The sequence below is a fragment of the Notolepis coatsorum genome (assembly GCF_963971535.1).
Source record: "Notolepis coatsorum genome assembly, chromosome: 14".
Taxonomy (NCBI): Eukaryota; Metazoa; Chordata; class Actinopteri; order Aulopiformes; family Paralepididae; genus Notolepis; species Notolepis coatsorum.
The window spans coordinates 107,893,343-107,915,845 of record NC_140178.1 but is presented as its reverse complement, the minus strand read 5'-3'; the positions used below and the strand labels follow the sequence as shown (position 1 = coordinate 107,915,845).

The 22,503-nt window shown below is 47.5% G+C and overlaps 1 protein-coding gene across 1 annotated transcript in view; it reads left to right on the top strand.

Annotated features, from left to right (window-relative positions):
* Window positions 1–21,017, top strand: part of LOC311240273 (bMERB domain-containing protein 1) — a gene marked incomplete at its 5' end in the record, with an annotated part of 84,067 nt that extends 63,050 nt beyond the window's left edge. Inside the window, 4 exons of the mRNA XM_084328831.1 lie at window positions 4,388–4,461; window positions 5,561–5,675; window positions 13,184–13,257; window positions 20,897–21,017. Of these exons, the coding sequence (XP_084184957.1) occupies window positions 4,388–4,461; window positions 5,561–5,675; window positions 13,184–13,257; window positions 20,897–21,009 (376 nt within the window). The 3' untranslated portion in view covers window positions 21,010–21,017. The remainder of the gene's footprint in view (window positions 1–4,387; window positions 4,462–5,560; window positions 5,676–13,183; window positions 13,258–20,896) is intronic.
* Window positions 21,018–22,503: the final 1,486 nt, after the last annotated feature.

Below are 22,503 nucleotides of genomic sequence, written 5' to 3'. Positions count from 1 at the left end.
TGTTTTTCCATCAGGGGCCATTATGCTCTCCTCCTCTGTGTTATTGTAATGATAGCCATCCAGCGGAAGCAGCATGTGAGTGTATCTGACCCTTCGTGTTTTCAAACGTGCACCTGAGTCTGCCAGGGTATGAGATCAGATACAACAGCAAGGAGGAGTGACTCATTTGTGGCGGAGGTATTTATAGCTAATGAAACCCTCAGAGCTCGCTATCATCTCGTCTCCAACTGAACCCTCAGAGCTCACTATCATCTCGTCTCCAACTGAACCCTCAGAATCTGCTATGATCTCATCTCCAACTGAACCCTCAGAATCTGCTATCATCTCATCTCCAACTGCACCCTCAGAGCTCACTATCATATCGTCTCCAACTGAACCCTCAGAATCTGCTATCATCTCATCTCCAACTGCACCCTCAGAGCTCACTATCATATCGTCTCCAACTGAACCCTCAGAATCTGCTATCATCTCATCTCCAACTGAACCCTCAGAGCTCGCTATCATCTCGTCTCCAACTGAACCCTCAGTCTGCTATTATATCGTCTCCAACTGCACCCTCAGAGCTCACTATCATCTCGTCTCCAACTGAACCCTCAGAATCTGCTATCATCTCGTCTCCAACTGAACCCTCAGTCTGCTATCATATCGTCTCCAACTGCACCCTCAGAGCTCACTATCATATCGTCTCCAACTGCACCCTCAGAGCTCACTATCATCTCGTCTCCAACTGAACCCTCAGAGCTCACTATCATCTCGTCTCCAACTGAACCCTCAGTCTGCTATCATATCGTCTCCAACTGCACCCTCAGAGCTCACTATCATCTCGTCTCCAACTGAACCCTCAGAGCTCACTATCATATCGTCTCCAACTGCACCCTCAGAGCTCACTATCATCTCGTCTCCAACTGAACCCTCAGAGCTCACTATCATCTCGTCTCCAACTGAACCCTCAGTCTGCTATCATATCGTCTCCAACTGAACCCTCAGAGCTCACTATCATCTCGTCTCCAACTGAACCCATCAGAGCTCGCTATCATCTCATCTCCAACTGAACCCATCAGAGCTTGCTATCATTACCCCTTTTACCTGTGTGTCATTTCTCCAGTCTGGCTCTTAACCCCTTAAGCCCGACGGGTCCGAGATTCATATACAATACAGACCGTATTAATTAATGTTACGTTTCTTTTTCAAATGTAGCCAAGAGCCTGACACTAACAAACCTGACACTAACGAGCCTGACACTAACAAGCCTGACACTAACAAGCCTGACACTAACGAGCCTGACACTAACAAGCCTGACACTAACGAGCCTGACACTGACGAGCCTGACTCTAACAAGCCTGACACTAACGAGCCTGACACTAACGAGCCTGACACTAACGAGCCTGACACTAACGAGACTGACACTAACGAGCCTGACACTAATGAGCCTGACACTAACGAGCCTGACACTAATGAGCCTGACACTAATGAGCCTGACACTAACAAGACTGACACTAACGAGCCTGACACTAAAGTAACACTGACACTAACAAGCCTGACACTAACGAGCCTGACACTAACGAGCCTGACACTAACAAGCCTGACACTAACGAGCCTGACACTAAAGTAACACTGACACTAATGAGCCTGACTCTAACGAGCCTGACACTAACGAGCCTGACACTAACAAGCCTGACACTAACAAGCCTGACACTAACGAGTCTGACACTAACGAGCCTGACACTAACGAGCCTGACACTAACGAGCCTGACACTAACAAGCCTGACACTAACGAGACTGACACTAACGAGCCTGACACTAATGAGCCTGACACTAACGAGCCTGACACTAATGAGCCTGACACTAACAAGACTGACACTAACGAGCCTGACACTAACAAGCCTGACACTAAGGAGACTGACACTAACGAGCCTGACACTAATGAGCCTGACACTAACGAGCCTGACACTAATGAGCCTGACACTAACAAGACTGACACTAACGAGCCTGACACTAATGAGCCTGACACTAATGAGCCTGACACTAACAAGCCTGACACTAACGAGCCTGACACTAACGAGCCTGACACTAACGAGCCTGACACTAAAGTAACACTGACACTAACAAGCCTGACACTAACAAGCCTGACACTAACGAGCCTGACACTAACGAGCCTGACACTAACGAGCCTGACACTAACGAGCCTGACACTAAAGTAACACTGACACTAATGAGCCTGACTCTAACGAGCCTGACACTAACGAGCCTGACACTAACGAGCCTGACACTAACAAGCCTGACACTAACAAGCCTGACACTAACGAGCCTGACACTAACGAGCCTGACACTAACAAGCCTGACACTAACAAGCCTGACACTAACGAGCCTGACACTAATGAGCCTGACACTAACAAGCCTGACTCTAACAAGCCTGACACTAACGAGCCTGACACTAACGAGCCTGACACTAACAAGCCTGACACTAACAAGACTGACACTAACGAGCCTGACCCTAACGAGCCTGACTCTAACAAGCCTGACACTAATGAGCCTGACACTAACGAGCCTGACACTAACGAGCCTGACACTAACAAGCCTGACACTAACTAGCCTGACACTAACGAGCCTGACACTAACAAGCCTGACACTAACAAGACTGACACTAACGAGCCTGACACTAACGAGCCTGACACTAACGAGCCTGACACTAACGAGCCTGACACTAAAGTAACACTGACACTAACGAGCCTGACACTAACAAGCCTGACACTAACAAGCCTGACACTAACGAGCATGACACTAACGAGCCTGACACTAACGAGCCTGACTCTAACGAGCCTGACCCTAACGAGCCTGACACTAACGAGCCTGACACTAACGAGCCTGACACTAACAAGCCTGACACTAATGAGCCTGACACTAACGAGCCTGACACTAACGAGCCTGACACTAACGAGCCTGACACTAATGAGCCTGACACTAACGAGCCTGACACTAACGAGCCTGACACTAACGAGCCTGACACTAACGAGCCTGACACTAACGAGCCTGACACTAACAAGCCTGACACTAACGAGCCTGACACTAACAAGCCTGACACTAACGAGCCTGACACTAACAAGACTGACACTAACAAGCCTGACACTAACGAGCCTGACACTACGAAGCCTGACACTAACGAGCCTGACACTAACGAGCCTGACACTAACGAGCCTGACACTAACGAGCCTGACACTAACGAGCCTGACACTAACGAGCCTGACACTAACTAGCCTGACACTAACGAGCCTGACACTAACAAGCCTGACACTAACAAGCCTGACACTAACGAGCCTGACACTAACGAGCCTGACACTACGGAGCCTGACACTAACGAGCCTGACACTAATGAGCCTGACACTACGAAGCCTGACACTAACGAGCCTGACACTAACAAGACTGACACTAACGAGCCTGACACTAACAAGCCTGACACTAACGAGCCTGACACTAACGAGCCTGACACTAATGAGCCTGACACTAACGAGCCTGACACTAATGAGCCTGACACTAACGAGCCTGACACTAACGAGCCTGACACTAACAAGCCTGACACTAACGAGCCTGACACTAACAAGCCTGACACTAACGAGCCTGACACTAACGAGCCTGACACTAACGAGCCTGACACTAATGAGCCTGACACTACGGAGCCTGACACTAACGAGCCTGACACTAATGAGCCTGACACTACGAAGCCTGACACTAACGAGCCTGACACTAACAAGACTGACACTAACGAGCCTGACACTAACGAGCCTGACACTAACCAATGAGCCTGACACTAACGAGCCTGACACTAACCAATGAGCCTGACACTAATGAGCCTGACTCTAACCAATGAGCCTGACTCTAATGAGCCTGACTCTAACGAGCCTGACACTAATGAGCCTGACACTAACAAGCCTGACTCTAACTAGCCGGACCCTAACGAGCCTGACACTAACAAGCCTGACACTAACGAGCCTGACACTAACAAGCCTGACACTAACAAGCCTGACTCTAACTAGCCTGACCCTAATGAGCCTGACACTAACGAGCCTGACACTAATGAGCCTGACACTAACGAGCCTGACACTAACGAGCCGGACCCTAACGAGCCTGACACTAATGAGCCTGACACTAACGAGCCTGACACTAACGAGCCGGACCCTAACGAGCCTGACACTAATGAGCCTGACTCTAACGAGCCTGACACTAAAATAGCACTGACACCTAGGCCTCTGTGGTTTTCAGACTCTGCTGCTTTGTCATTGAGAGCTATTAGATTAGAGTGATTCACCTGTGAGTGAAGAACAACAGTGTGGAGTGTGTCCTTGAGTGAAATAATGTCCCCCTGTTTGTCTGGTTTGTTACCTGGTAACAGGATGGACGACATCCAACTGTGCAAAGAAATCACAAGACTCAAGAAAGAACTTCAGAAACTGGTCTCAATTCCAGGTAAATTTGTTGTCGTCCTTCGCTGCAACGATTATTATGACCTTCGGTTGAACCATTTCACTACCACCCTACAGATGGTTAACCCTTTCACTACCACACTACAGAAGGTTAACCCTTTCACTACCACCCTACAGATGGTTAACCCTTTCACTACCACACTACAGAAGGTTAACCCTTTCACTACCACACTACAGAAGGTTAACCCTTTCACTACCACACTACATAAGGTTAACCCTTTCACTACCACACTACATAAGGTTAACCCTTTCACTACCACACTACAGAAGGTTAACGCTTTCACTACCACACTACAGAAGGTTAACCTTTCACTACCACACTACAGACGGTTAACCTTTCACTACCACAGTGTGTGTATACTGTATGTTATATATTTGTGTTATATGTGTTATATACTTGTTATATATGTGTGTGTGTGTGTGTTATATATGTTACATGTGTATATATGTTATATATGTTATATAAGTATATATGTGTTGTATATATGTGTTATATATATATGTGTATATGAGTATATATGTAAACTAAATAAGACTTGTTGTGCACCAAACAAATAAAAAGCTGTAAAAAGAGTATATATAAGAGAAAAGTACTGTACTGTACGCTATATTAACTGTACTGTATATATGACTTAGTGTACTGTAGCATATGTCTTGTATATAGAGTATATAAACTGTACTTTATATATGACTTGGTGTACTGTAGCCTATGCACTGTATGGTATATTAACTGTACTGTGTACTGTAGCATTATGTACTGTACGGTATATTAACTGTACTGTATATATGACTTAGTGTACTGTAGCCTATGTACTGTATGGTATATTAACTGTACTGTATATATGACTTAGTGTACTGTAGGCTATGTACTGTATGGTATATTAACTGTACTGTATATATGACTTAGTGTACTGTAGCCTATGTACTGTATGGTATATTAACTGTACTGTATATATGACTTAGTGTACTGTAGCCTATGTACTGTATGGTATATTAACTGTACTGTATATATGACTTAGTGTACTGTAGCCTATGTACTGTATGGTATATTAACTGTACTGTATATAATATATATTGATCAGAAAAAGACAAGTCTAAGGAGGACAGGCAGAGCGAGGACGACTTCCTGCAGCAGATCCACAAGCTGGTGGAGACCAGAGACTTCCTGGTGGACGACGTGGAGTTCGAGAGGCTGAGGTGAGCGCAGCCATTTCACTGCATGGAACATCCACCACAAGATACTAGCACTCACTGTTATTTCTATATTTCTATGTTTTAAGTTGTGTAACGGTTGTGACATCGTCTCCTTAAACTTCGATGCCCCGAGGGAGTTTCGAACCCGTGGTCTCCCCCACACCGCGGGCAACAGCACAGACCGCTATACCAACAAGTGAACTCACTGCTTTGTAACGTGTCTATGTGTCTTTTAAGGGCGAGAGTGAGTTTAACCCATAGCACCGCTACTCGCCCGCGTCACTTCACAACATCTGAAGTCCATCGTGACTGCGCTTCGCGGTGCCATCCGTTATATATTATATATCCGTAGTCTCTTCTTAAGCTGAACACAAACCCAACCATACAACCGCACCATGCTAGACCATGGCTAGCCCCAGCCAGGCTGAACATAGCTAATGGAGACACCAACCCAACCATATCGCACCATGCTAGACCATGGCTAGCCCCAGCCAGGCTTTTCTTTTTTATATCTATCTGTCAAATACATTTCTGATTGGTTGGGGGACCTATTAAGGAAGGCGTGCACCTCCTGATCTGCCTAGCGAGTCAGCGACACAACTCAAACCCGACCGCAGTGTTCCTCCCCTGAGGCGTTGCCAGGTGAACCAGGTGAAATCCTCGGCACTTGATGAAACACGCTTCACACGTCTGATCCTGCTACAGTAGTTGTGTCCACTCCAGCAGCCACTTGAGCATCAAAATAAACCAATAAGTTCGCCTCAACAAGCTCAATTATTGGAGAACGGAGACCTGGACAATTGGTCCGCTGAGTTCAATTTATAAGGTCTTGTCTCGTCTCCGCAGCTGTGGTATATATACCTCTGGAGTTGCTCTCCGTCCACTGGGATAATGGCAGCTCTCTGTGTGGAGTGTGTGAGTAACAACATCACACTCAAGAGGAAGCAAAACCCTTCCACCGCCATCCATGTCTCTACGGCACTAGATCAGCAGTCATCATGTCTCTACGGCACTAGATCAGCAGTCATCATGTCTCTACGGCACTAGATCAGCAGTCATCATGTCTCTACGGCACTAGATAGCAGTCATCATGTCTCTACGGCACTAGATCAGCAGTCATCATGTCTCTACGGCGCTAGATCAGCAGTCATCATGTCTCTACGGCGCTAGATCAGCAGTCATCATGTCTCTACGGCACTAGATAGCAGTCATCATGTCTCTACGGCGCTAGATCAGCAGTCATCATGTCTCTACGGCACTAGATCAGCAGTCATCATGTCTCTACGGCACTAGATAGCAGTCATCATGTCTCTACGGCACTAGATCAGCAGTCATCATGTCTCTACGGCACTAGATCAGCAGTCATCATGTCTCTACGGCGCTAGATCAGCAGTCATCATGTCTCTACGGCACTAGATCAGCAGTCATCATGTCTCTACGGCGCTAGATCAGCAGTCATCATGTCTCTACGGCGCTAGATCAGCAGTCATCATGTCTCTACGGCACTAGATCAGCAGTCATCATGTCTCTACGGCGCTAGATCAGCAGTCATCCATGCAGTGATGTACCTGAACGCGTTCATGAACTCATTCATATTTTGGGCTAACGTGAACTGAACGTACTGTATTTCCGCTAGATGAACGTAATTGTGAACGCGTTCATTGTCATCTCTATCACAGTATAACTTCGTTCAAAAGTGGTCCTGCGCCCTGTCTGTTAGTCCTTAGCCCAGGGGTCGGTAACCTGCGGCTCTTTAGCCAATCAGCTGCGGCTTCCTGGCCAAAAAAATATATATATAGCCCCAGCCAAGCTGAACATAGCTAATGGAGACACCAACCCAACCATACCGTACCATATACCTTATATATATATATTTTTTTTTTACTTTATTGTTTTGTTCTCTTATTTTGGAGATCAGTGTCATACTGTGACACTGAAATGAAAAAATATTTCATCAACAAAAATATTTAGTCAACAAAAATATTTCATCAACTAAAATATACAGTATGTCCCACACCTCTCCCTGCCATCTGCAAGTGGCTAATCTTGAGTTTCCGACCCCCCAGTAAGCTAACCATGGATAAATCCAAAACAAGGAAAGTCTGAGGAAAATAGAGGGTTTAATTCAGCGTGGACAGATTAATTTGCTTTCACGACTAACGATGCAGGCTTACCTGTATGCCTGATATGTGGTGCGAAATTTGCAAACAACCAAAAATTTACTTTTTATTTTATAGATTTTCCACAAATAAGGGAAGGACTCAAATAGAGCTGCATAGTTCAGGGTTTTATTTCAAAGTAGGTCTACAGATGCCAGTGTTTTTCTCCTTTTCTGTGTTTTATTTCAAAGTAGGTCTACACATGGTAGTCTTTTTTCAAAGTGGACTACTTTTTATTTTATAAATGTTCCACAAATAAGGGAAGGACTCAAATATACCTGAATAGTTCAGGGTTTTATTTCAAAGTCGGTCTACAGACACCAGTGTTTTGTCTCCTCTTCTGTGTTTTATTTAAAAATAGGTCTACACAGCCAGTATTTTTCTCCTCTTCATAAGAGTTTGAGGTTTCCCTTTGTTATAACAGGTAAAAACAGCAATAAAAAGTCAAACATTTTCTTTTTGTTGCTTTATAATTCCATTAATGCAACAAAATGTGTGCTATAAGTATAAAGTATATAATAAATCGCAAATTACTTTGGGTATGCAATTGGGATATATAAAAACGTTATACACTGTGTTATCTTCATTTTAAGGGTAAATAGGTTGTGCGGCTCCCTGAGGGGGGAAAAGTGGCTCTTTTGATAGTAAAGGTTGCTGACCCCTGCCTTAGCCTGTCTGTTAGCCTAAGCTATCTCTCCTAGGTTCACACTTGTGGCCTGTCCTCGTGGCGGCCTCTCCTCATGGTTTTCCCCTCCCCCCTACAGCCTCTAAGGAGGCTGGAGCTCGATGTCAGTCTGTCTCGCTGTCAAAAACTCGTCTGGCCCTGTTACCGGAAGACTCACAGCTTAAAGTCTTAAAGTCTATCTCTCTCGCGCGATATTTCTCTAACTCTCTCGCTCACCCCTGGCACCGGCCGTCTCTCTTTAAAAGGGACGCTCTCTCTCTCCTACTCTTGCTCTGACCTACCCCCATCACTTCCAAGTGATGGCCAGACTGTGCCATCTCAAGAATGTCGACCCTGAGCTTTGTGCCTGGCTTGCCTTATCTATCCCACAGGCCCTGATTACAGAGAGAATGTCTGTCTCTACAGTTTTAGAGTTTAACACACACAGAGGGCCCGTTAAACTAATATCTATATAGATATTTACATTACATACAGTCATAACCATATGAAAACTAGTGATTTCCTTCTAAATGTAACAGTGAAGTGTAATAGTGATATACAATGTAGGCTACAGGTGATTAAACTGGATATAAAATATTTAAATTAGTACTACTGAGTAGTGCTAATCAGATGTATGTACAGTGTTATAGTATTATTATGTACAGTGATACAGGTATAAAGACACTATGATAGTAAGTCATACTGGCCAGCAGTGTGACTACTAGTAAGGGTAGGTAATACATACAGATATGTACAGATATAGATCTACTGTGAGGTTCGCCTCTTCCCTGGACCTTTAATTCCTGTTCCCTGGACCTTTAATTCCCTGTCTCCTCACCTCTCCAGCCCCCACCCTCGCGTTCGTTTAATCTCGTCTGCTCTTCAGCAGCCCACACCCTTGGACTATCTTTCATTTTCTGTTTGATTGGTCCGTGCCAAACACACACTTCTAGTTCAAGTATCAATTACCATCACGCACCTGATGTGTGTTCTAATTAGCGCCCCAGTGGGCTTTAAATACCTCGCTCTTCCCCCCAGTCCTCGTCGGGTCGTTCCGTATCATATCTCTATCTGCAGACTCCTACGGGAGGTTCTCTATCTGTAGGCTCCTACGGGAGTTTCTGTTTCTGTATGCTGTTTCATCTCCGGCGTGAGACGAGGTGCAAGCCTTCGCCACCTGTCGCCGTTTGCCTGGAGTGGGACACAGTACTGCGCTCTCCGAACCGGCGCGTTCTCCAAGCAGACGCACACCACTCCAGACCCCGCGCCAGATGCGCTCTCCGAACCGGCGCGTTCTCCAAGCAGACGCACACCACTCCAGACCCCGCGCCAGATGCGCTCTCCGAACCGGCGCGTTCTCCAAGCAGACGCACACCACTCCAGACCCCGCGCCAGATGCGCTCTCCGAACCGGCGCGTTCTCCAAGCAGACGCACACCACTCCAGACCCCGCGCCAGATGCGCTCTCCTCCAGACGTCTAGCCTGCGCGCTCCTACTCCATCCCTGTAAGCAGCTCTGCCCCTCGCCCTGTCCAAGGCCTTAACCCTGTTCTCTCTGTCCCTGTCTCCAGCCCGCCTCCGCGGGCCTCTGTCCCTGTTCCCCTCCAGTGCCCCAGTCCCTCGCCCTGTCCAAGGCCTTAACCCTGTTTTCTCTGTCCCTGTCTCCAGCCCGCCTCTGCGGGCCTCTGTCCCTGTTCCCCTCTCCGTTGCCCCGTTTCCTGCCCTGTCCTTGCCCTGGCCCTGTCCTTTAGCCTTAGCCCCTTAGCCTGCTCGCCTCTTAAAGGCACAGTGCCTATTTTTCCCAAGTTCTTGTTTTTCCAGTATTTTGTGTTCTCCCTTAAAGGGACAGTGCCGCTTTTCTGTTGTATTCAATAAATGCCCAGTTCTTGGCTTACTCTCATACCTGTCTTGTGTTGTGCGATTGGGGTCGGTTACAAACCATAACAGTACGACCCGACCAGTCGACGACCCCAGCCAGCACAGACAGTGTATGTTGAGTTTGCCTTTTTTTTTTTTTTGTTAGTCTCCCCTGTTAGCTCCCCTGTTAGCCTGTTAGTCTCCCCTGTTAGCTCCCCTGTTAGCCTGTTAGCTCCCTTGTTAGCTTCCCTGTTAGCTTCCCTGTTAGCCTCGTTAGCTCCCCTGCAGCTTGCTAGGCCTCTACTACCAGCATGGCCCCAGTCTTCTAGCTTAGCCCCGGCTGCTAGCACAGCCTCTATGTTAATGCAGCCCTTGCAGCTAGCATAGGCCCGGTAGCTAGCCATGCCCAGGCAGCTAACCCGGTCCCTCTGCATGGCCTCCATTTTTTTTGGTCAGTTCCCCACTGCTAGGACTGCCCCTTCAGCTAGCAAGGTCAGTTTTCTCCCACAGCTAGGACTGCCCTTCAGCTAGCAAGGTCAGTTTCCCCACTGCTAGGACTGCCCCTTCAGCTAGCAAGGTCAGTTTTCTCCCACTGCTAGGACTGCCCCTTCAGCTAGCAAGGTCAGTTTTCCCCACTGCTAGGACTGCCCCTTCAGCTAGCAAGGTCAGTTTTCTCCCACTGCTAGGACTGCCCCTTCAGCTAGCAAGGTCAGTTTTCTCCCACTGCTAGGACTGCCCCTTCAGCTAGCAAGGTCAGTTTTTCCCCACTGCTAGGACTGCCCCTTCAGCTAGCAAGGTCTGTTCCCCACAGCTAGGACTGTCCTTCCAGCTAGCTTGTTCTCTCATGCTGGTCCAGCCCTGTCTGCCAGCCTAGCTCCGGCAGCTAGCGCAGCCTCTTTGTTAATGTAGCAGTACAGCTAGCATAGGCCCTGTAGCTATCAGTGCCCTGGCAGCTACCCTTTCCCTTTGCTAGCCCCACTTTTGGTGTAGCTTCCCCGCTAGCGTGGCCCAATTTTTTGTTTGTTGCCTTGGTTATGTTCCCCTGCCCCTCTGTCTGTATTTTTGGGTCGCCCGGTGGCTCCCGTGGAGGGGGGAGTACTGTGAGGTTCGCCTCTTCCCTGGACCTTTAATTCCTGTTCCCTGGACCTTTAATTCCCTGTCTCCTCACCTCTCCAGCCCCCACCCTCGCGTTCGTTTAGTCTCGTCTGCTCTTCAGCAGCCCACACCCTTGGACTATCTTTCATTTTTTGTTTGATTGGTCCGTGCCAAACACACACTTCTAGTTCAAGTATCAATTACCATCACGCACCTGATGTGTGTTCTAATTAGCGCCCCAGTGGGCTTTAAATACCTCGCTCTTCCCCCCAGTCCTCGTCGGGTCGTTCCGTATCATATCTCTATCTGCAGACTCCTACGGGAGGTTCTCTATCTGTAGGCTCCTACGGGAGTTTCTGTTTCTGTATGCTGTTTCATCTCCGGCGTGAGACGAGGTGCAAGCCTTCGCCACCTGTCGCCGTTTGCCTGGAGTGGGACACAGTACTGCGCTCTCCGAACCGGCGCGTTCTCCAAGCAGACGCACACCACTCCAGACCCCGCGCCAGATGCGCTCTCTGAACCGGCGCGTTCTCCAAGCAGACGCACACCACTCCAGACCCCGCGCCAGATGCGCTCTCCGAACCGGCGCGTTCTCCAAGCAGACGCACACCACTCCAGACCCCGCGCCAGATGCGCTCTCCGAACCGGCGCGTTCTCCAAGCAGACGCACACCACTCCAGACCCCGCGCCAGATGCGCTCTCCTCCAGACGTCTAGCCTGCGCGCTCCTACTCCATCCCTGTAAGCAGCTCTGCCCCTCGCCCTGTCCAAGGCCTTAACCCTGTTCTCTCTGTCCCTGTCTCCAGCCTGCCTCCGCGGGCCTCTGTCCCTGTTCCCCTCCAGTGCCCCAGTCCCTCGCCCTGTCCAAGGCCTTAACCCTGTTTTCTCTGTCCCTGTCTCCAGCCCGCCTCCGCGGGCCTCTGTCCCTGTTCCCCTCTCCGTTGCCCCGTTTCCTGCCCTGTCCTTGCCCTGGCCCTGTCCTTTAGCCTTAGCCCCTTAGCCTGCTCGCCTCTTAAAGGCACAGTGCCTATTTTTCCCAAGTTCTTGTTTTTCCAGTATTTTGTGTTCTCCCTTAAAGGGACAGTGCCGCTTTTCTGTTGTATTCAATAAATGCCCAGTTCTTGGCTTACTCTCATACCTGTCTTGTGTTGTGCGATTGGGGTCGGTTACAAACCATAACATCTACAGATATGCAAAAAGGTTTATATGCAGGTATGTACAGACAGATGTGGATAGATAGATATATACATGGTAAGACTAAATATATATACAGTAGGCTGTTTAACTACTCAGTTGTTGATGCAGCCTGACTATCGCATATGGCGTCTCAGGCATTCTGTAGATGACATGTGTCAACAAATGTACATGTCTGTGTGAATTTATGCTGTGCCGTTGTTACTGTAAAAATGTAATGATTGTGATGTTGTTATTATTATTAATGAGACGATGAGCTGTATGTGTGTGTCGCTGGAATTTCCCCAAGGGGATTAATAAAGGAATATCTTATCTTATCTTATCTTATCTTATATACAGCACAAGATAAGATATTCCTTTATTGATGCCCTTGGGGAAATTGTACATATATGTACATTGTACATGCCATCATACAGAGTTATGGGTTATATGCAGATAACTGTTCTCTTCAACAGTATCTGGAGTCACGCACGAACGTTATGTCTCTTGAAGATGTAAAATATGGTGACGGGTATTTATTAATATGAATGAATCTCATCCACAGGGAAAGAGAGGAGGACAAAGAGATGGCAGACTTCCTGCAGTCCAAGTTCACCAAGAGCTCGGGAAAGAACAAAGGTGATGATTAATTACGTTACCGTGGCGCTATGTCGCGCTACGTCGTGCAAGGTACCACGAATCGATTCAGACACCTTTTCTCTGTTAGGTTAGTTGCGGGACATTTGACACGAATGTCTCCCGACAGTTAAGTGTCAATTACCCCCGTTCCTCTCCTTTCCCGTCAACGGCAGGGGTGTAAAAATTACCCAGAAATTATACATAAGTGTAGGGCTGACCCCGATTAGTCGAATAGTCGATTAATCGATCGAGGTTATAAACAACAAAAAAATACTGAAGGCACTGAAAGAGGATTTCATCCGTCTAATGAACACACTAGAGTAGACAAATATCAAGATGTATCCGTCAGTGGACCAATTGCATGCTTTAGCAGAGGACAAGGAGCCTTCAGTTGACTCCTTCAGACATTAAGCACCCCCCACAGCCCAAATGGAAAAAAAAATTATTACAAAATGTATGTATATATTTTTTGCATTCAGGGGGGTAGTCGACTATCGGCAAATTTTGGCCAATCAAAGTAGACTATCCAAATCCTTAGTCGGGGACAGCCCTACTTAAGTGAAAGTATGGGTACCGTTTCAAAATCTTACTCAAGTAAAAGTCAGAGTATCCCCGCTTTCTAGTCTTGCATAAGAACCAATCAGCATGGGTATTGGCGGGATAATTTTCCATTGATAGGGATTTGATTGGCTGTTTTTAAATATAGTTCGGCCGCAGGATTAATAACGCTAATGTTAGTTCGGCCAGAGAAACAAATACACTAATTCAAATTAGGGGTGCACCGATATATCGGTCGGGTATCGGTATCAGCCGATAAGTGCCTTGTTGACTGCCATCGGCCTGTCGGCCGATAAGCTCAAATTTGCCGATGGCAGTGGATGATAAATATCCGTCAATTTGTGTCGCGTCAATCTGGTCCACACGTTCAAACTTTGAAAAAAGTTTCAGTCAAGCGACCTGCACAACCCCGCCCCCACACACACACGCTACTGCATCAAAGTTACTTATGATTAACAAAGGCATTCGTTTTGTGGCATTAACGTTATATACACGTCCAATAACATCAGCATATTTACTCGACCAGATAGCAAGCATTACTCATTCATATTCTCTCACTTCCTTCCTTTGCTCAGAGAGCCCGTACTAAATTGTACCCATTCTGCAATCTGTTAATAAAGTTTTCAATCAGACAAATGTATAGAAAAGCTTTTATTATAACATTCGTTGCAGTAAAATCATTATGCCTCGTTTGGTACTCCTGCGGAGCGCTGGTAGCCTACTCGTGGCCGGCGGGGAGCTAACGTTATTAGCTACGGTAAGTTTGTTGTGGTTCTCTCGTGCAGATCAATGGCAGACTTCCCGGAAGTAAAAAACGAATAAGCACTTGCCGATTTGTGGTAAGAACAGCAGGAGGTGGGTGCAAGCGGTGTGACGTAATTGGCAGAATCAAAATTGTTCTGTTGTACCTGACACGACACATGCATTGCAAACTCAGATCATGGAGATATTACTGGAGAACATGGAGCTTTGTTTGAGAGAGATACAGTGAGTGCTGTCTCTTAAACTCTTAAAACTCATAAACTTTTTTGTCTTTTTAGTCAAGTTAGACTGTTAGGTTATGAAAGCCAGTGGGTATTGTATGACTCAGACTTCAGCAATAATCATGAGCATTATAAAATATATAAAAAAACACACATGGCATGGTGAAATACCATAAACATATTTCTTGATGTTTCCTTTTTTAAGTAAGTAAAGAGGCCTATGTTCATATCGGTGAGCACAATTTGTAACACAAAAAGAGAGACGTGTAGCCTATTTATTTATTTAATATTTTAATTATTATTTTATTTGTTGCCATGCCTAAAATAATAGTCAAGCATAGGGCTAAAACATTTTCATTAACAATAATATCATTTTTTGTTATATGGTTATAATAAAAGCCTTTCTATACATTTGTCTGATTGATTGATTGATTGATTGATTGATTGATTGATTGAAAACGTTATTAACAGATTGCAGAATGGGTACAATACAGTACAGCTCAATACAACAACATTGCTAAGACTGGAGGATGAAGACCAGAAAAAGACTTTCGGATTTTTTTACATAAGGGTCCTCCATTTTCAATTCATCAAAACATTTAGAGACATACAAATATACAGTAGTTTCATTAAAAAAAAATATATATATATATAAGCCACAGGGTTGGGTTCTTGACTTTCGACCCCGTGATGTTGGGGGCTGTGACGGAGGTGTTTTGCTTCCTGTCCGTTCCCTGGTGGCATGTGGGATGCGTGCCTGAGTGGTAGCGGGTCCTTCTGAATGAAGGTAAGTCCCACGGTCTGCTCACCCTGTGCGTTTGAGGTGCTAAACCCTCTTCGCACAGTCGGATCCGATTCCCTCCCGTCCTCCACTAGGGGGGACTGGGAGGCTCGGGTCCTCCCCGGTTCTGATGGTTGTAGGGGGCCTCAGCGGGTACATCTGTCAAGCTTTTCGCTCTGCTCAGCTCCTGTGTTCCAAATAGAGCAGAGCATAAAGCTATACGATCTATAACGTAAGGTTATCCTATAACCCTAGTTATATGAGTATAGCGAGCACTCTGCTCTGACTCACTGAGGACCCCGTGGTCTTCGCCTTCGGTGGTGAAAGACTTGGGAAGGAGCTGATTGTGTGGCCACGACCCCGCTTATATAGGAGCGGATGTGGGTGTGGCCAGGCGGAGGTAAATAGGTGTGTGCATGTGGAGAAAGTTATTCATTATTAGAGTGGATAAAGGGATAGTTCCAAATAGAGCAGAGCGCTCGCTATACTCATATAACTAGGGTTATAGGATAACCTTACGTTATCAACACCCTGATGAAGGCCCTGTGTAGGCCGAAACATGTCGGTTTATTTTAAATTCTCTAAATAATGTGAGCCATAAAATAAAGGCATTTTAAAACTTGTAGAGCTGCCTTGGATCTCAACTACTTTACACCCCTGGTCAACAGTAATTAGAGTTCTGAGACGCTTGGTCCAAGTTTGAAAGGGGGAAAGCAATCCCAAATGGTTTAGATTGAAAACTAATGATAACAATAAATAAGATGCGAGTAGCCGTTCATGTAACCGGTAACCACCCCCCGCACAAATCAGTGCAGGTGGAAGATAATTGTATTCTGTACTTTATTATTGTGCCATTAGGGCTTGTGTCCATAGCGGACGTTTTTTTCAAGGCGGACCGATTTGAAAAAAAAAAAAAAAAGCTCCAAGCGGTTTCCTGGGTTTCGCGACTGCCGCGGCTCCGCCCCTTCCTCGATGTTGATTACTTTGATGAGCGCGCTCCTTTCCAAAAGTTGAACTAGTTTCAACTTTATGCGCTGAGAGCGATCTGCCCAAAAACGCTGCCGCCGAGAGCTCATAAACGCGAGGCGTGGGGCTGAGAAAGGAAGCGCGCCTGTCGCGTCTCCAGCATAGAAATTAATGACAGGAAGGAGCTGACAACTCATAAAACGTCCGCTATGGACACAAGCCCTTACTGTTCCTGCTCTCATCACTGCAGTGCCAGTGTGAATCCCTGGACTTGTGAGTTGTTTTGGTGAGTTACTTTTGTTAGTCAAAAGTCAAAGTCAGCTTTATTGTCACCTCTCGTGCAAGACATACAGAGAAATTAAATTGCATTTCCCCCTTCCCACGGTGTATATAAAGAACAAGATCTAATATAAACATAAAGTAACATATATAGTAGACTATAAACATAAAGTAACATATGGACAGTATACAGGACTATATACAATGTAGACAGTAGCTTAAAAAAAAGGGAATGTATGAGTGAATGTAAATAGAGGTAAACGAGAACTTAGTGCAACACTTTTAGCAGCAGTGGTACATAGTAAGTATGAATAATAAATAATGGCAGTAAAATACAATAATACAATAATGGCAGTAAAGTGGCAGTGAGATGATGGATATGGCAGTAAACTAATATGATGTACACTAAATAAATAAACTAATTAATGGCAATAAAGTAAAGTGGCAGTGCGTGCGTGCGTGCGTGTGTGCGTGCGTGCGTGTGTGTGTGTGTGTGTGTGTGATAAGACTGGGGGTCCAGACCTATAATCATAAGTGATTGTAAGTCTGGGTGGTCATTTTATTTATTTTGAGTACTTAACACCCATTAGAGACAAAAGGAAAATAAAAATAAAATGAATAAGGGCAAAACATATTAGGCTTGTGGTCATTTTAATGAGGACAGTGGCGGATGAGCCTTGAAGGAGGCGACAGGGACAGTCCACCAAAAAAAGGGGAGGGGGCTGCACTGGGGGGGGGGGGGGGGGGGGGGGGTCCCACATTGTCCCACATTGTCCCACATTGTCCCTCACAAACATACCCTTTGTCCCACATTTGGTTTATTGGGATCTGGTCACCCGGCCCAGAAGGATGAGCAGGTAGAGTGAAGACAGGAAGGAGAGGGTTCAGGATGGGGGAGGGGCCGGGGGAAGGATGAGCAGGTAGAGTGAAGACAGGAAGGAGAGGGTTCAGGAAGGGGGAGGGGCCGGGGGAAGGATGAGCAGGTAGAGTGAAGACAGGAAGGAGAGGGTTCAGGAAGGGGGAGGGGCCGGGGGAAGGATGAGCAGGTAGAGTGAAGACAGGAAGGAGAGGGTTCAGGATGGGGGGAGGGGCCGGGGGAAGGATGAGCAGGTAGAGTGAACACAGGAAGGAGAGGGTTCAGGAAGGGGGAGGGGCCGGGGGAAGGATGAGCAGGTAGAGTGAAGACAGGAAGGAGAGGGTTCAGGATGGGGGGAGGGGCCGGGGGAAGGATGAGCAGGTAGAGTGAAGACAGGAAGGAGAGGGTTCAGGATGGGGGGAGGGGCAGGGGGAAGGATGAGCAGGTAGAGTGAAGACAGGAAGGAGAGGGTTCAGGATGGGGGGAGGGGCCGGGGGGAAGGATGAGCAGGTAGAGTGAAGACAGGAAGGAGAGGGTTCAGGAAGGGGGAGGGGCCGGGGGAAGGATGAGCAGGTAGAGTGAAGACAGGAAGGAGAGGGTTCAGGATGGGGGGAGGGGCCGGGGGAAGGATGAGCAGGTAGAGTGAAGACAGGAAGGAGAGGGTTTAGGAAGGGGGAGGGGCCGGGGGAAGGATGAGCAGGTAGAGTGAAGACAGGAAGGAGAGGGTTTAGGAAGGGGGAGGGGCGGGGGGAAGGATGAGCAGGTAGAGTGAAGACAGGAAGGAGAGGGTTTAGGAAGGGGGAGGGGCGGGGGGAAGGATGAGCAGGTAGAGTGAAGACAGGAAGGAGAGGGTTCAGGATGGGGGGAGGGGCCGGGGGGAAGGATGAGCAGGTAGAGTGAAGACAGGAAGGAGAGGGTTCAGGAAGGGGGAGGGGCGGGGGGAAGGATGAGCAGGTAGAGTGAAGACAGGAAGGAGAGGGTTTAGGAAGGGGGAGGGGCAGGGGGAAGGATGAGCAGGTAGAGTGAAGACAGGAAGGAGAGGGTTTAAGAAGGGGGAGGGGCGGGGGGAAGGATGATTACGAAACCTAGCCGCATTTCTTGGAGACGCTCTCTGATTGGCCGACACCTGTTTCTACACTGGTTAAGCTTAGGCACTCTTCGAAGTTGGTTAAGGTTAGAGTTTGTCTTAGAGCGTGACGGCAAGTTCTTTCGACGGTTAAGCTTAGGCACTCTTTCGAAGTTGGTTAAGGTTAGAGTTTGTCTTAGAGCATGGGTCTCAAACTCGCGGCCCGCGGGCCAATTGCGGCCCGCGGGATGATATTTTGCGGCCCCCTACTGGACATCAAAGTTTAGTGTTAATGCGGCCCGCGCGCAACTGTTTGCAGAGTCGTTGCGCGAGAGTTGGAAGTTTTATTTATTTTATCACTTGTAGGCTACCATAGCGCAGGCTCATGACAGCAACGTTATGTTAGTGACTTGGTTGAAACGTGATTCCGGAGTGATATCAAGTAAAGTGGAAGGCAAATGCATCCTCGCTATCTCTCTCCTCTGCGAGCAGTGCTCTGCATGTTCGGCTGCACTGCCACTGTCTGTCTGTGTGTACGGGTCTGGTCCAATCACATACGCGTCCCGTCAGCGTTTTTTCCCCTCACCCACAGTCTGCGAATCAGAGGCAGAGTAGGGGAGTAGGGCGGGTCTTCACGGACTGCATGTTGTCTCTCTCTTTCAGTTCAAGTCGGAGCAGAGTTGACAGCGCATCTACAGTAAACTCGCTCCCAGTTTTATCTCCGTGAGATAAATGTAGCTATTAGCCTATTTTTGCCAGCAGGCAGCCAGCAGAAAAATATGGCATTTTCAAAGATGGTCAGTAAAAGAAAAGTCGACTGCAATTCAAAGGTTAATGTACTGAAAAATATGCGTTCATCCTGAGTCCCAGCACCAAACTATTATGTGACTATATGCCAAGAAACGGTAGCTATTTGAAAATAATGTATGACTGAAGTGATGGAGACCATGTTTGAAGGCAAACAAAAGCAAATCCCCCTCAGATCGCACAGCAACCAGAATAACTGAAATACTGGCTGGTGATTTGATTAAACAGCTTTGTGATAGAATAAAAAAAAATGCACAGTGCATTTCCATAGCTGTAGATGAGTATACTGACACCACTGAGAAGCCTATGTTCTGAAGAACCGTTCATGTTCTGAAGAACTGTTCATGTTCTGAAATGTTATTGCTAAAGATTGAGAAGATTGGATCAGTTGTACTTTTTTTTTGAATACTTGAACCCCTTTTTGTGTGGAATATTTGAATGCGGCCCAGCCTCACCCAGACTCTACCTCCAGCGGCCCCCAGGTAAATTGAGTTTGAGACCCCTGTCTTAGAGCATGGTGATAGAACGCCAGGTAGTTTGCAGGCTGTTCGACGTGGAAATGGGCAAAGACACAGCTCGTCACGGATTGGGCAAACGCGTCAGTGGCCAATCAGAGAGCGTCAGTCAGTGCCAATCAGAGAGCGTCTCCGAGAAATGCGGCTTGGTTTGGTATACACGTGGGAGGGGCGGGGGGAAGGATGAGCAGGTAGAGTGAAAACAGGAAGGAGAGGGTTCAGGATGGGGGGAGGGGCCGGGGGAAGGATGAGCAGGTAGAGTGAAAACAGGAAGGAGAGGGTTCAGGATGGGGGGAGGGGCCGGGGGAAGGATGAGCAGGTAGAGTGAAGACAGGAAGGAGAGGGTTTAGGAAGGGGGAGGGGCGGGGGGAAGGATGAGCAGGTAGAGTGAAAACAGGAAGGAGAGGGTTCAGGATGGGGGGAGGGGCCGGGGGAAGGATGAGCAGGTAGAGTGAACACAGGAAGGAGAGGGTTCAGGATGGGGGGAGGGGCCGGGGGGAAGGATGAGCAGGTAGAGTGAAGACAGGAAGGAGAGGGTTTAGGAAGGGGGAGGGGCCGGGGGGAAGGATGAGCAGGTAGAGTGAACACAGGAAGGAGAGGGTTTAGGAAGGGGGAGGGGCCGGGGGAAGGATGAGCAGGTAGAGTGAACACAGGAAGGAGAGGGTTCAGGATGGGGGGAGGGGCCGGGGGGAAGGATGAGCAGGTAGAGTGAAGACAGGAAGGAGAGGGTTCAGGCAGGAAGGGAGGGGGTGTTGGGGTTCAGGATGGGGGGGGTTAACAAAAGGCCTATGTAAGGTCTCTAGCACACGTCTCTCTGCTTCTCCTCAGGACAGGACCAGAGCATGGCCTCCAAGTCCCAGCAGACGTCCACTCCTTTCGTCACCAAGAGGGGACTCACGCTCCTGAAAGAGTGCTGCGGCTTCTCCTGCTCCGTCATGTAGAGACATGTAGACAAGTGTTGTCTGTGTGTGTGTGTGCGTGTGTCTCTGTGTGTGTGTGTGTGTGTGTGTGTGTGTGCGTGCGTGCGTCTGTGTGTGTGTGTGTGTGCGTGTGTGCGTGCGTGCGTGCGTGCGTGCGTGTGTGTGTTTACAACAAAGATCATACAAAATGTACCTTTATATACTGTATATTGATTATGTGCATACAATGCAAGGAGAGACTTTCTGTGAAACACGTCTGTAATCATGTGATTTGCCGCCCTGAGTGACTGTCTGTCTATATGCTCTGTAGCTGGAGAGCTGACTAATGATGACTAATGCTGATGTTTACTCTAATGGCTCCCGTCGAGGTGATTATACACGGCCACTGTGGCCGAGCAACAGGGGTGTAAAAAGTATCCAGAAATGAAACTCAAGTGAAAGTATGGGTACCGTCTCAAAATCGTACTCAAGTAAAAGTCAGAGTATCTGGCTAAAAACACACTTGAATAAAAGTTTAAAAAAAAGTTTCTACTTTTAAATGTACTAAAAAGTTAAAGTATAAAAACTGTTTTTTATTCCGGGGCAATGAAATGTTCCGTTTCGTCCTCTTCATCACTTTGTACTATCGCTTGTCGCCATCTTCTGTAGCTTGCCATGTTAACATGCTCACAACAAGGCATGTGTGTTATTACATTAGTACATGATGTTATTAGGAGATGTCAGACTCATGTGTACCATGTTAACATGCTCACAACAACAAGACGGGTTCGGACTCTTAGTGGGGCTGAGGTTTGTCACAGGAGACACCATGGAAGCAAAGCTAAGGCAAAACCCTCACTAGTACAGCACACTCCGTCCCAGAACCTACGATCCTCTGATCTGGGTCTCCACTCCATCCCTCGCACCAGGTTGCGGACTTTCCGTGACAGAGCCTTCAGCGTGGTGTCCCCTACCCTCTGGAACTCTCTCCCCCCTGAAATCCGCAACGCCCCAACCCTGGACACCCTCAAAACTGCTCTCAAAACACACCTTTTCACCAAGGCTTTTCCCCATTAGTTAGTTTAGATTAGGTTCATTATCCCTTACCTGCCCTCATCCCCCCCCCCTTTATCCCCTATTGCCCCCTTTCCCTAGCCCTCTTGATTGTGAAGCAACCTTGGGTTTCCTGAAAGGCGCTATAGACATTTTATTTATTATTTATTATTATTATTAATAACCAGCCAAGAAAACTACGTTTCAAACCATGTAGCTCCTGCTTAGTAGTGGGAACAGTTTACCTTCGCATCTATTGGATACTCCTGGCCCTGACCGACCTGCTCGCCTTGGTAGGTAACGGTAGCCTTGTCAAACTCACGCTTTGCAAGGTTCAAGGTGAGAGGTTCAAGCTTCTTGCCGGACAGGGTTTTCCACTTGAGATTGCCATTCGGCAGAGTAGACTACCACGCTGTTGAAATATGCCTCTCCAGATAATACCCAATTACCACCAGACGTCGAGAAGTGGCAGACGCCATGACT